This window comes from Meleagris gallopavo, chromosome 7 (genome assembly GCF_905368555.1).
Source record: "Meleagris gallopavo chromosome 7, MGAL_WU_HG_1.1, whole genome shotgun sequence".
In the NCBI taxonomy this organism is placed as follows: Eukaryota; Metazoa; Chordata; class Aves; order Galliformes; family Phasianidae; genus Meleagris; species Meleagris gallopavo.
The window spans coordinates 36,165,397-36,180,203 of NC_139410.1; the positions used below are offsets into that span (position 1 = coordinate 36,165,397).

The 14,807-nt window shown below is 39.0% G+C and overlaps 1 protein-coding gene across 7 annotated transcripts in view; it reads left to right on the forward strand.

The window, feature by feature from the left end:
- TANC1 (tetratricopeptide repeat, ankyrin repeat and coiled-coil containing 1) overlaps positions 1-14,807 on the forward strand; it is a 70,258-nt gene that overhangs the window by 52,776 nt on the left and 2,675 nt on the right. For all 7 annotated transcript variants that reach the window (XM_085228084.1, XM_085228079.1, XM_085228078.1 and 4 more), the window contains 11 exons: positions 185-307; positions 1,188-1,424; positions 2,470-2,655; positions 3,444-3,522; positions 5,765-5,898; positions 6,471-6,594; positions 6,716-6,891; positions 9,049-9,181; positions 9,956-10,047; positions 12,366-12,512; positions 13,997-14,097. In XM_085228084.1, the coding sequence (XP_085084210.1) occupies positions 185-307; positions 1,188-1,424; positions 2,470-2,655; positions 3,444-3,522; positions 5,765-5,898; positions 6,471-6,594; positions 6,716-6,891; positions 9,049-9,181; positions 9,956-10,047; positions 12,366-12,512; positions 13,997-14,097 (1,532 nt within the window). The remainder of the gene's footprint in view (positions 1-184; positions 308-1,187; positions 1,425-2,469; positions 2,656-3,443; positions 3,523-5,764; positions 5,899-6,470; positions 6,595-6,715; positions 6,892-9,048; positions 9,182-9,955; positions 10,048-12,365; positions 12,513-13,996; positions 14,098-14,807) is intronic.

A 14,807-nucleotide genomic window follows, 5' to 3' on the forward strand; every position in this document is an offset into this window, starting at 1 on the left:
TATCAATGTACCTTACAAATGCTTATTTAAGTTGCTTTAATAATTTGTTAGAAGCTCGTGCAAAATACTTGAAATCGTTACTGGCATTAACAAAAAATGTATCTTCCTTTGTACTGATGAAATATAGCTATAAATGGTCTCTATAACACTAGTGAGAGATTTCCTGTTATATCATTCCTGCTAGGGTCTCAGTAAAAGGACTGGAATTTCTTCCAGTCATCTTCAAGCCTTGTGGATTGGTTACAGTGCTGATGGACTGTCTGCAGCCCTCGCTTCTCTGAGAAACATCTATACACCCAATGTGAAGGTAGGAAAATAAGCACTAGTGCATAATCAGTGTTTCATCTGTTGCTATTGCTCTGTTAATGATGTTGAAATTAATGTAACAATTCAGAAGAAAACAAAACCACTGTGCATCTATAACTATTAACTGAAATGCTTTACAGCAAGCCTACAGGTACTTTTTCAAGCCATTGCTAATGTCCTATTCTGTTTTCCTTGGTAGTTTTGGTGTAAAGAGGGACTTCACCCCAATTTTGTTGTAGCCACACTCTGTTACTTCTGACCTCCTGAAAAGGCATCCTAAGTACAACCTGTTTTGCTGGGCAAAGTTCAGCTGTATTTTCTTGTATGGGGGAAGTATCAAGTGAATTGAATTGTAAAAGGAAAGTACTGTGATAACAAGAATGTGATAACAAAATGGCAGAGCCCTTACTTTATGAGTTGAATGCTCTGGATTATGGATTGGGAAAGCCAAGGTGATCTTTTGTGATTTTAGCAAAACTGCTATGTGTTTTGATTGGAAATTTGGTTGTCTACACATGTGCACACTCCAATTTTTTTTTTAATGCAATCCAGTTCTTCATTATTATATATATAGTAGCCCAAGCAGATTCAAAAATGGTAGTATTACAACACAAGAATTTGGGGTGAGAATGCAGTAAGTTCTGTGGTAGAGGTGGATCTTATACTGAGAATACATTGCTACATGGTACAAGAATTCATTTGCTGGCAGGTGATTTTTAAGTTTTTGTTCTGCTTTGTATGTGGTAAAGTCCATGTCTGCCAGTTAAATCTGCTTCAAAATCAGGGAGTTACACATAAGGATCTAAGTGAAAACTTTGGAGTTGATTAACAATTGAAGCCAAATTTGAAGTAAAAATTGTTTTATTTAAATTAAATTTTAGGTGAGTCGGCTGCTGATCTTGGCAGGTGCAAATGTGAATTATAAGACTGAAGTACTAAACAATGCTCCAGTACTGTGTGTTCAGTCACACCTTGGACATGAAGAAGTGGTCACTCTTCTCCTTGAATTCGGTGCTGCTATTGATGGAACATCAGAAAATGGGATGACCCCACTTTGTTATGCAGCAGCTGCAGGTCACATGAACATTGTTTCACTGCTGTGCAAAAAGGGCGCTAAGGTAAGCTGATGAACAAAGACTGCAATTTTCACAGCCAAAAGTCTTGTCTAAGAAAGTTGTTGTTGATTACATAACTGTATGCTGATGTAATGAAAGAGAATTCCAGAATACAAAAAGAAAGTCCAGAACATGTACACAGACTTTTCAATTGAGCATTTTCTCTCTGATCACATCCATGACTAATTTTACGTGCATTTGTAATTACTCTGAAGTTAGTAGGACTACACACCTACCAGGTATCAAAACCTTTGCATTACTATTGCTAGAAACAAAATGCAGAGAAGGACTGACCTTCTTGCAGCATTTGCAGTGCAGTCAGTCAGCCCCCTCTGGGAACTGATGCCTAGTTCCTTCCCAGCTGGAAGACTGCACACTTTCCTTTGTTGTAGTCCCAGCCCAGACCTCTAGCCTGTTGAGGTCCATGAGAATGGCAGCACAATCATTTGACATATCAGCCACTTCCCAGTTTTTCGTCATCTACAAATGTGGTGAGTTTGCACTCTATCCCACCATACGGGGCTTTGATGAAGGTGCTAAACAGTATCAGGCCCATTGTTCATCGCAGGAGTATACTGCTGATGAGTTGTCTCCAGCTGGACTTCGTGCTTGGGCTCATCTGGTCAGCCAGTGTTAGGTACAGTCACTGACTGTTGTGTAACCCTTATCTATCAGCTTGTCCAAGGCAGTGTTATGGCAGGCAGTGTCAGAAGCCTCACTGAAGTTAGCACAGACAACACGTGCAGCACTGCCAAGCTAGTCACCTTGTCTTCTTGTGGATGACAATCAGGCTGGTTAAGCATGACTTTTCCTTGGTAGTTCAATCTTTGACTGTTTCTGATCACCATTGCATCCCTTGTGCATATAGAAATGATTTCCAGGGTTAGTTTCTTCATAAGTCTCCCAGTGACTGAAGTGAGCCTATTTGATCTTCCTTTTCCTCCTGTTTTTGAAAATAGGAGTGACATTTGCTCTCTTCCAGTGCTCAGGAGCTGCTTCTCTCTATGACCTTTCACTAGACTTTTTAACTTTATTTTTTCCAATGCAGGCTGACTATCTAGACAAAAAAGGGCAGTGTGCTTTGGTCCACAGTGCATTGAGAGGGCACTGTGATATCCTTGAATATCTTCTGAATGTTGTTTGGACAGCTTCTTCTCAGGAACAAAATTCACTAAGAAAAAGCCAAGCACTGCAGCAGGCACTGACAGCAGCTTCCAGTATGGGACACTGTCAGGTAGGATGATAATTGGAATATTTCCAAGTCTGCTGGAATTTATCAGAATTGTATAACAGTACTTGCAGCTTTTTTTTTTTTAAAGGGTTTGTAAAGCGGAATTGCTGAAACTTCTGATGTTTTAAATATTACGCATTCTTAGTAGCTGTTGTAGATGCTGTAATTGAATATCCAATCAGATATTTTGTCTACTTGTAATTCTCTGTCTTTTCATTGCTGCTCTTGAAATTATACTAAGTCTCCAGTGGTAGTGATAATGTTCAGTGTTTCACAGTATACATTTGAAGATTCTGAACTGCAATTAACTTGAATTAATGATTAACTCAATCTAGTAAAAAAATCTTATTTGTTATCCACTGATAAAGTAAAAGCAGCCAACTACTCGATTATGAGAAAAATTGATCTCATCTATCATAAAAAATTACTTTTATCTAAAAATGTCCACCTACTTTTTATTCATTCTTAGCTAGAAAAAACGTTTCATTAATTTTAAAGAAATGACATTCTGCCACTTCAAATTTTAGTGCTTTCCTTGCATTCAGTATGGCACTTCTCATGCATCCTGAAAACATCCATATTACCCATATACTTTTGCCTTTCCTGTTTTTGCTTTTTCAGCAAGCAAAAATGTAGTGTGGTTTTGCTCCCTTTACCTGCTTGCTGCAGCCTCGTTAATCATTTGTTTCAAGTAGCCTTTAGAAGAGCCTTCAATGTAATGATCTTCTGATGGCAAATGGAACATGGCTTGATGGGTTTTTGTGGCTAACTAAATCTGCTGGTTTTGACAGGTGGTTTGTTACATCTTGGCAATTGAGAAGGAGCATGAAGTTGACATCAATGACACTGATGCCTTGTGGGGAGAAACAGGTATTTTCTTGTATTTTCTCCAATTAGAGCCGCTCATTTAAGAAGAGGATGGTTTTTTTGTTTGTTGTTGTTTTTCTGCTTTTCTCTGGTTACTGGAACCTATCAGTTTTCATAATAAATTAAGTTTGTAGGCAAAAGTGCAGAAGTTTTAACTTCTTAAACCTACTCACCTCATGGGTTGAAAAGAAGAGTTGCTCTGTGTTAGAATCACTATAAATTATCACTGTCTACTTAAACTGCAGATTGTCCTTGGGAATACAATGCTTCAAGCTTCAGTACAGAATTTCATTCAATTATGTATCTGTATACAAACTTACTTTCAAAAATCTCATCCATTTGCCAGAAATCTAGGCTACTGCCTCCTTCCTGCTAGACACTGGATGAAAAGATGGGCCTTTGTATGTGTGGCAGATACTGGATTATTATGATTTTTTAAAGGGACACAGTGAACTATGTAGCCTGCATCATTCTAACCTGAGTTAGAATTAGTCTATGTACTCGTTCTTTCTTTTGTCCTTACAAGTTCAACGCTCTATCTGAGCACTTCGGTTACCATTATTTTTAGTCAGGCCTCTTTCATGCTAGGACAAGAAGAATTCCAATAGATGATGAGAGCCTTTGTAAAATAGCTATATCAGGGCTTAGCCCTTCCCTACTAGTTGAATTGTTCTGTAATGCTTAAATATTTTTACGATTTGCATTTAATCAAGATCACTGGGAGACTGAAAAAAGTAGTGTTAATTTACTGGTGAGGTGCAGTTTGCCAGGTATATTACTGTGCTGTACAGATGTTTATTTTTACTGGAAAAATTGAGGAAATATGAGGAAACATCAGGGGAGTTTTCACTTAATGGAAGACAAACCAAGAAAAGATAGGACACAGACATTTGAATGGATAATTTCTAACAAGAGTGCAGACAATATTTTGTGTTATTTTGTAAGTAAATAAATACCACTTTTCTTTCTGCTTCTTTGATTAAACATCTTTGCTCTCCTCGGTACACGAAAAGACAATGACTAAAACATATCCTTAGGAAAACTCGTGGGATAAAAACTACTGTCTGCAAAGCATGAATGAAAACGTGGTTCAGTGGGTGGATGAATCAGGCTGGTATTGGCAAAAGTGATCGATAGGGAAAGTGTGAATAGAGGGTAATGTGCTCATTTGGAAAGAGGTGTAATACAGCAGAATATCTGGAAGTTAAAATAGAGCTCTTAATGTGAAGCAATGATGGCTTGCAGAGGGAATTGTTGCATGCAGAGGTGCTGCTAAGTCATGACACAAGCCTAAAACTATGAAGAATTATGGAGGAAACGAGAGAAGGCTCTCTATGAGTGTCACTAATGCAAAGGCCATACTACAAAACATTAAGTAGTAAATTAAACAAATGCAGAACAAATTTTATTTATAACATATTCTTTTTATAGACTTATTTTTTTTTTAAGTTGTACTTTTTCCCAAGTAATTTTCCAAACTTTGTCTGTCTTACATCATACACAGAAACATTCTTTTCTTCCTACAAATTACAGTTTCTGTCTAACATTGCTGGCTGCAGATCAAAAATCTGTCAAATTACTGGTTTTTTTTTTTTTCATCTTAATGAACTGTTCTTACAGCTTCTGTTCTGCACCAGTTGCTTGTTTAGCTGTTCATTTAAATTCTTTCCTTCTTTCTTGGGACAGAGTGGGCAGAGCTTTTGCAGAGTACTGTATCAGGTGATTTTCAGTGGAGTGGTTGGAATTCCTGAGCAGGGTTGAGTGGTGATGATGTTTAAGGGTTCTGTAATCTCATGCTCGAATAGAGTTATATTGTTGTTCTAAATCAGTTATACCATAAGCTAAAAAGCTGTTGCTTCCTTTGGGAAGGGCCTGCTGGAACGAGCAGCAGCTTTCTTCTCACAGGAAAAAGAACATTAAGGAAAAAAGAGCTTTAACTGCCTCAAAGATAGGCCGGTGGTTTTATCCAACATTTTCATAAAGATTCTCTTTAACCTACAGGCTGTGCACGTGATGTAGTTGTTATCTGTGAGAATTACCTTCTGATTTACCACAGAGTATCTTTGGGTTACTGGCTTAACCTGCTTTTGACTAATCCATTTCAGTCTGAAATAGTTAAGAAAATCTTGTGGGGCAGTTGAGTTGGAAAAAAAATAGGAGGTCCTTAGCACTGATAGAATCTGTGTGTGTCAAAGGATGTGTTAAAACAGCTAGGAGAAGATGCTGATGAGAATGCTTCTTTTAGCCTTGACAGCTGCTGCAGGAAGAGGAAAACTGGAAGTCTGCGAGTTACTTCTTGAACGAGGAGCAGCTGTGAGCAGAGCTAACAGGAGGGGCGTTCCGCCGCTCTTCTGCGCAGTACGGCAGGGGCACTGGCAGGTCTGATCCTTCTTTGCAATCTGACAGAGTCACAGGGAAGCTGGCCTTGATTTCTCCCCATCTCTCGTTCTGTAATAAATTGGTGTAAATTTTATAAAGTGCATTTGCACTGGCTTCTGACAGAAACAGACATGTTCAGAAGTTTGTTTTAAGTTACTTAGAGTAAATGTAAATGATACAGTGAGAATACATTGGCTGTATGCTGATCGTAGTTGTAATACACCTAAAAAGTAATGTATGGAATTTAGAATACTTTATTTGCTCTGCCAAGAACAGAGACAATTCTCTGCCAAATCCCTGCCAAGACAGAGATGCAGCAGACAGCGTAGACTGCATCTGATACAAGTAGAGAGAACCTTAGAGTGAGGAGCCCCATGCTCACCCCTCTCATCAAGAAGAGTCTCTGAGTTGTTAGGAAACGGGAGTTGAGTTGAGCAGGATTTCTCAGTGATTGCTATAAATAACATCTGGATCCTCTGCTCTAAAAGTTTATTCACGATAGCATAATGGCTAGAATTTAAACTTGATAATTTATTTTAAAAAATTTTACTTCTTTTTTTTTTAAATTTCAGATTGCTAAACTTCTTCTGAAGCATGGGTCTGATGTGAATTTAAGCGACAAGCAAGGCAGAACTCCACTCATGGTGGCTTCTTGTGAAGGACATTTGAGCACTGTGGAATTTCTCCTTTCTGCAGGTAGAAAATAAAGACTTTTTCAGTGCTGCACAGCTATACCAGAGACTGCATTCGTGGAAGTTAGCTTATTTTGCATATTAAAAAGGACATCTCCATTACAAAGCTGATTTTCATTTTATAGGTGCAACTATTTCATCTCTGGACAAAGAAGGGCTGACAGCTTTGGGCTGGGCATGTCTAAAAGGCCACAGAGAAGTGGTTCAGTATTTAGTTGAGAAAGGCGCAACAGTTGATCAGACAGACAAGAATGGACGAACACCTCTAGACCTGGCAGCTTTTTATGGAGATGCTGATATTGTAAGTAGTTCTGAAATAGTAGAAAAACAAAACTTGTGTTTTTTAGCAGTGGGTGTGTTAAATCTCAATATAAAGGAACATTATAATTTCTGTTTTGGATGAAATAGAATTAAAAAAGAAAAAAAATCTGTGGAATGTAACATGAAAGGAAAATACATCTTTTTTTTTTTTTCCTGCCTTTGCCAACCAATCAAAGTAACTGGATAGAGTCCCAGTCAGCTGGGAACCTGAGTGGAACAGAAGCGCCAAGAGAGGCAGAGGAAGAAGAATCTTGCCAGAATGGATGAAATTAAGAAAGGTTTTAGTTCGCCATTGCTACACAATGTTACTTTAACATGATGAGCATTTTACAAGCTCTTGCATGGCAGTGAGAGAACTGGTAGAAATCCTTAGAGTTTTTCATCTTAGGAATCTCATGGGGCTAAGTGCATTCCAGGGTTACTGTCCAGTCTATAAATTTGTAAACACAAAAGGCCTGAGATGTAGACTTAGGTTTTTCTTAGTTCTATTCTTAGTGGAACATAGGTCATTTCAGAGACAGAACAACAAGTGAAGTTCCTTTTTCAGTCTTGTATCTTTCTCATGTACTACCTTCTTTTTTATAATAAATGTTAAAATGGAAGAATTAAAGGCATTTTAGAGGGAAGTCCTGAATCTGAAATGAATTATGACTGTAACAGAGGTCAGAGTTACACAATAGCTTTGAAGCCTGCAACTCAGACTCCTATAAATCTTTAAATTTGTGATCTTGGAATTTATTGTATATTTTTGTTCTTGTGCTTCAAAACTCAGCAGTAAAACACAGTTCAGAATTCTGTCCAGATAGGAATGAAATTGCAGTCTGCATGCATTGCAAACAGATCCTACAGCTCACTGGGAGCTAGAATGAATAGTATGCAGCTTCTTAGACCAGTGTCTGTTTTTCTACAGTTTGCATGTACACCATCCTGTTTTGAAACAGCAGTTCATGAAGAAAAGTGCTATGGTATAATTTGCTACAGACTTTAAGACCCATTTTGCTGTAATTAAAATTAACTTGAAATTGTAAGCAAGCCCTTAGATTCTGACCAGGCTTTAAGAGGTTTCAACAGTTACATCTCAGGACTCTTCCTGCAACTGCAAGTGTTCCTCAGTAGAATTGGGTACACAAAGGTTTTTTGTTTCTTTTTTTCCTGCTTGGGAGTGAGGGATATTGAGTCCTGCATGGCCATAGCGTGGGCTGTCCCGCTGGAGCAGTAGCACAGCCTGCCAGGCACCTGGTGGATTGGCCACTTGGAGAGTTCCCATAGCTGAACAGCCTGATGTCGTGCCAGGGCAGAGATCACACCGCAGGCAGCAGATGTTGGGCTTGGGTGCCTGGCAATGGGGAGGATTGTTAAAAACCTCTCTCCATGCCATGTTACTGCCAGTCACATTTAAGTAAGCAGTGGTTACCTGAAAGAACTGTTGCTTACATCAAAGCTGTTGTTGCTGTAATACCCTATATATTGCACTTTTAATTACTGATACTGATGAACAAATTAGTGCTTGGAAGCCGATGGTATCTGATGTTTGTTCTCCTAAACTTATTTGCTCTTGTTGCGTTTCACATTTGCTATATTTATGTTTCAAACAGTGGTGTTAGACTGCTGGAATCGATGGTTAAGAAATTAATAAAATAATTCTCTGGGGCTTTTTTCTCTTTGTGTTGAACAAGAAGCAGTTCTTCAGCACCATAACTTTTGTTTGAACTGTTAACTAGAATGTTGTGAAGTATCTGAGACAAAAATATTCTATTTTCCTTGTATTGTATTTGTACAACTTTTTGTCCTGGGTGCCGTGCAGGTACTGCGCCCAGTGCCTCACAGAGTGCTCACAGCCCCTGGTAGCCAGCTGAAAGCACACGTCCTGCACTGCCACTGTTTGTCTTTCTGGTGCAGCTGCTTCCAGGAATGTGGATGGTGTGGTCTGTCTGTCTTTGACTGGGACAACGCAGCTCTTAGGCGCAGTTTGGTAGCGTTCCCATCTCTGCTGTATTCCATTTCAAATGATGTAAACATACTCTGGCGAGTATACTCAGTATGCTTCAGGGAAGTTTAGGAGGTTGTGTGCATGATTCACCATTCTGCATCTCTCACCAAGAAAAAGATGACAAAGCTTGCTTGTTTCTTTTCACAGGTGCAGTATTTGGTAGATAAAGGAGCAATGATTGAGCACGTTGACCACAGCGGCATGCGGCCACTGGACAGAGCCATTGGGTGTCGTAATACATCAGTGGTGATGATGCTCCTGAGGAAAGGAGCTAAGCTAGGTGAGTAAACCTGTCATATACTCGAGGGAAAGAACTGTCTGCTACACGACAATTGTTGTCACTTCTGTAAAGCAGACTGAATAAATAATTCCTGAAGACTACTTTGGTTTGTGGATGCCAGCTCAAGTAACAGGTATCTTTCCTTTTTTTATAGATATTCCCTCAAGACTCACTTCAGAAGTGAGGAAATAGTAGTAGTCCTATTCTGCTCCTTTCATGTGTGTTAAGAAGCCCTGAAGAGTTAATCTTTACTCTGTCATAAGAAAGTAATGTTTATGCTATTAGTGATCCTTAGTTCTGGAGCAGTATTACTGATCTGGATGAAGAAGTTTTACATTTAAGTAACATTATGTTAATAAATTTTAGAATTGTACATTTTTGCAACCTGAATCATGTATTATAGGCAGGTATATATTGCAGCTGTCAACATAATGACTGCTGAATCTGTTGTAACTTTAAATCATAATGTCTGTTTATTTGGTTCCTAATATGATTAAACACAGATCCCTCTGCAGTCTTATGCTTCACAATGGACTTTCACACTGTCCTTTAGACCATAGGAAAAAAAGAATCACACCGTTTAGTATCTGATTGCTGGCTATGTGGGATGGTATGGGACAGGTATATAGATGTGTGTTAAATATATGCATACATTGATAATAATGGTAATTGTTTCATGTAGATGAAATATTCACTGAAGGCTTTCCAATGTGAATAGTTGTCAGAAACAATTTTTCTTCACTTTGTCAGAGATTCTTACAATTTAACTTTCAGGAAATGCAGCATGGGCAATGGCCACCTCAAAACCAGATATTCTCCTTATTCTACTACAGAAACTGATGGAAGAAGGAAACATACTGTACAAAGTAGGTCAATTTCTTTTTTTCCTGATAGCTTTACTCTATAATTGGATTTCTGTTTGAAAGTAGATTGTTCTGTTATACTTCCTTTTCTTTCAGACAAGATGTGTACTTGCACATCCTTTCATGTTGGGTATGAGATGTGAAAACCTTGAGGATCCTGGGCAAGACTCATTTAAAACTAGCATGTAAAAAAAAAAAAACAAAAAAAACCAGAACACCAGCCAGTTAATAAATAAATACATTTTCTTTCAGTTGACCAAGTGCTCTATGGACACTTGTCAGTTGTTTCTTAGGAGCAGCTCAGAATGTGAGCATCTTGTTGAATTTAGTAACATCCAGGCTTTTCTTCAGTGTTCTTTTGCACACTGTTTAAAGACAGAATGAGGAGAGTGACGGATCTCTTGATGCCTTCTTTTTACTAGTCATGATATTTTGCTCAGAAGAGTGGAATTGCTTTTGTAAATTGTTCCAGTGCAGAGCTGAGTGACTTATGTGGGCATTATTGAAAATCTGTTGTAGCCACAAGGTTTATAAATCGCATGGTTGTTTTTTAACAAGGGCCCTCAAATATCTGCCATCTTACCTCTGATTTTTGATGGCTTTGCATAATGGAGGAGAGGCACCCTTCAGACTTTGCTATCACAAATCAGGGTGGGCCTACTTAAAATCTTCCGGACTCTGTGCATACATCTTATGAATACATCTGAATAATTTATCAAGTTCATCAATCCTGATATGAGTTTAGAACTTTATATCCAAGCAGGTACTGTCAAGGGGTGGGACATCATTCAGGCCTAAAGGATATCAGAGTTCATGCTACAAAGGCAATTCTGTCATTCCTGAGAGGCCTTTCCTGCACCACAGTAACATAGCAGTGTGTTCAGTGTGTCTCGCTGGTTCTTCAGGGAAAACATCCACCCATAGCATCACAACACCAGTCTGTTCTGCTTCAGGTTCTCAGGTCACTCAGCAGGTTGGACCCTGCTTAGATTCTGAGACCAGATCGACACAGCAGGGTTGGTAGCAACATGCTATGCAGTTCGTTACAAGTTGAATTTCCTGCTGGTATTTTTTTTTAGACCACTTAAATTTATTATAGCAATTTGAATGACTTGCTAGAGCTGTGGTATGTCACTTAGCTTATGAAACTTTTTCAAATACACTTTGATTCATTCTTTTGCCAGGGAGTTTAATGGAAGGTTGTAACATGTCTGAGCATGTGATGGGGTTCATTGTGCTTCCGCCTGGTTCTGGGACTAAATGGGGCAGGACGACCATGGGCCCAAGCCCCAAGACGGGCCAAGAAACAAAACAGTGGTAACAAGCTAAGGGAGAAAACTAATTTACTAAATATGACAGCGAAATGTGAGATAACAAGTATAATACAATATAATTGGAATTGAAGCTAGTAAATTAGAAAAAATGAGTGTCCAAAAGTGAAGGCATTACTGAAGGCTGAAAGTGAGATGGCCAGGGAGAGCAGAGACGAGCAGAAAAAGAAGGGGATGTGACTCCCAAACAGTCTTATCTTTCCCTCTGAATGGAAACATAACAGTGAAGTCTTCTGGGATACGTAGTTCATTCTTTGTTTTCTGAAGTAAAACAGAACTGTCAGCAATCCATGGAACTGCAGCACTAACTTTAACTCCCTGTGCACTACGTGATATTGTGATGTGGAATACAGATAACAAAAATCATAAAACAATGGCAGCGTGCTTCCAGTACGCAGCAATTATTTCTTAGCCTTTGTTAAGAAGTGGGAGGCCAATCCTTCTCTGCTTTTATGTTCCTACATTCAGCCCTCTACCTAATACTCATGGCTGAGACACTGAAATGAAGCTGGAGTAGCTGAACTGCAAGTTTGAATGCTGCACCATACCTTATACTGTGGTGTTACCACCTGGTGAAGGGCACACCACTCTTGATTAAGGATATACTCTATTAGAAGTATCTTAGAGCTTTAATAAACTGTATCATCAGATATTTGACTGCTCTCTTTAATAAATAAATGAAATTAAGAATTGTATGGTGTCATACACACACTTGAAGAATTGCTCTGGTACAAGAAGTGTGCATTACTGTACGTAGCGTCCTGGTGAAATACTATTAAAAATACTGAGTTTAGAAAGAAACATGAACTCTAATTACCTCTTAAGTTCTCCTACGGTACCTGTGTGTAAGTGCAATATATATACATTACAAATATGTATTTCTCTGTGAAGAGTACATGTTGGTAATTTCAAATATGAATGTGGTTGCATTGTGACAGCACTGTAATAATACAAGTTTCTGAAAAAGCTTCTTATTCCCTAATTTTATAGAAAGGCAAGATGAAAGAAGCAGCACAGCGCTATCAGTATGCCTTGAGGAAGTTTCCGAGGGAAGGATTTGGAGAAGAAATGAAAGCATTCAATGAGATGAGAGTTTCACTGTACTTAAATTTATCACGGTGTCGCCGAAAAACAAATGTAAGCTCTTGTTTTCAATCTGTTGCTTCTCTATCACTGGGAATCTTAGATACCTATTCTACCACATTGCTGATGGCTTCTGTTACATCTTGCTGCTGCTGTGCTCTCATGACTCTTCATCACTATGATGAGCTCCAAAGGCAGAAGAGCGGAGGATGTGCAGATTCCTACAAGGCGTATGGACACAACTGAGTCTTAGGATTTCTTGCTTAGCAAACATTGGTACATTGTCCAAACACTGGACATGGGTGGGTTTGGTGGTTTTTTTGCTGTTTTAGAATTCTTTTCACTGTGCTATTCTGGGGCTTAGCTGTGTGAACAAATGGGACAGTTCCCAAGGTAAGGGGAGAGCTATCGCAGCTGTTGTGTTACCATTATTTTGGAATAACAAACTGCTGGGCATTCTTGGTACTTTTAAAGGACTACATGGAAAATTCTGCTGCCACCAGCATTTATTATCAAATGCCTGCTTCTACAGCTTGTTGGTATGTGTTGGTTGTTCCTTTTGTACCTTCAGCAGTGGCTGCTAAGAACCTGAGTGACCATTAGAGCTAAACTTTGCAATTTTATGAATACACCTCATACAATTCCTTCTTTTCAGGCATGAACTTCTTAATTCCCAAGTTTTCCATGTTGTTCGTGGCATCTGTTTCAATTTGAAGACCATTTAAACATTGATGTTGAGGATTTATCTTGGCCATTCTAGCACTGCTGTGGAAGTGCCATTCCTTTCTCTGTTAGAACTGCAGTCTCCTGCCGTCTCCTGGATCAGATTGTGTTTTTCAGTAGCCTCACACTAACAGCTGGAAGTGACTCTGTGATCAATGAGAGAGGGAGGAAAGGAGGAGACTCTTCCAATATACTCTCATGTTTTGTTTTGTGGTTTTGTTTTTTCTTGATAAACTTTTCCTTTGCTGTGCATGGGTGTTTTAAAAATTAGGCTGGCTTCATCTTTCCATGGCCATCATTGCCCCATTTCAGTCTGGTTTTGGGTTTAATTGAATTTGCTAAACTGGTTTTTTTTGCTCTTGTTAAATGAAGACCAAATACATTAGGTCTACTGGATCAACTACAGGTTTTCTTCAAAATTGACACACCTCCTCCAAGAAAGCTCTGGACTAAAACAACTCCTTTAATGTCTTTTTTTCTTTTTTCTCTAACTCCTAAGTCTTTATTCTTTCTTTTTCACAGTGCACTTCAAAGTGTTTTTATCTGAGGGGATCACTTTCCTTGTTCAACATGCAGTCTCTTCTAGTAGTTTAATGCATGTGGATTGACAATAACTGTATAACACTGCATCTTAAATACTTTAGAGTCAGTTTCTGTTAGACCTTACAGAAAGTGTTACCAAGGTACGGTCTGCTCCCAGTCACTTTCTATACTGGACAAGCTGTCTGCACTTTCTGAAGTGGTACCATGGTTGAAGCACACATGGCTCTCTTTTATTGTCAATGTATAATAAGTACATTTGTTTAAATAATTAGGATTTTGGTATGGCTGAAGAGTTTGCTACCAAAGCCTTGGATTTGAAACCTAAGTCTTACGAAGCCTATTATGCTCGAGCAAGAGCAAAAAGGAACAGCAGGTACTGTTTGATTCTGTTCGTAAGTCCACATTCATTTTTTTTTTTTAACTTTGTAATGCTTTTTGTGACTGCTTTTCTTTTCCACTAGCTGTAGTTGGAATTTAGAAAGAAAGAATTATTTTCTTGATACAGTTTCCATATGTATTAGGTCTCACCATCAGTCAAAACAAACCAAGCCCAAAAAGCAATATTAAATACTCGTTCAGGTAATTATTAGACAGCCTAGAAAGTAGATAGAAGTAAACTGATACAAAGTGAGTTACTTTAAATGTAAGAGTGAGTAAAGAGAGGTATTCTGTAGAATCATAGAACCATAGTATTGCTGGGGTGGAAGGAATGCCAAAACCCCCCTGCCCCACCCCTGCCACGGGCTGACTGCCCCCCAGCAGTTCAGGCTGCCCTGACCCCATCCATGGCCCTGGGCACCTCTGGGCAGGGGCACCCACACAGCTTGTAGCAGTGGTGCCAGGGCAAAGCAGGATAAGAAGTTGACAGGGAGCAGAGTTTAGCTAGTGACCTCCTGTGAAGATAACAGTAAAGGGCTCGTGAGGCAGTGCTTCAATTCCTAGTTGATTCCTGCTGCCTTCCTGATTATTCTGGGGATGCAAGAGGGGAAAGACTTAGGACTAGGTCTGTGCTTCTACTGTAGAACTTCCTGGGATGGAGATTATACAGTTCTTATCTTTTCACCACACCTAGCAAGAGATGAC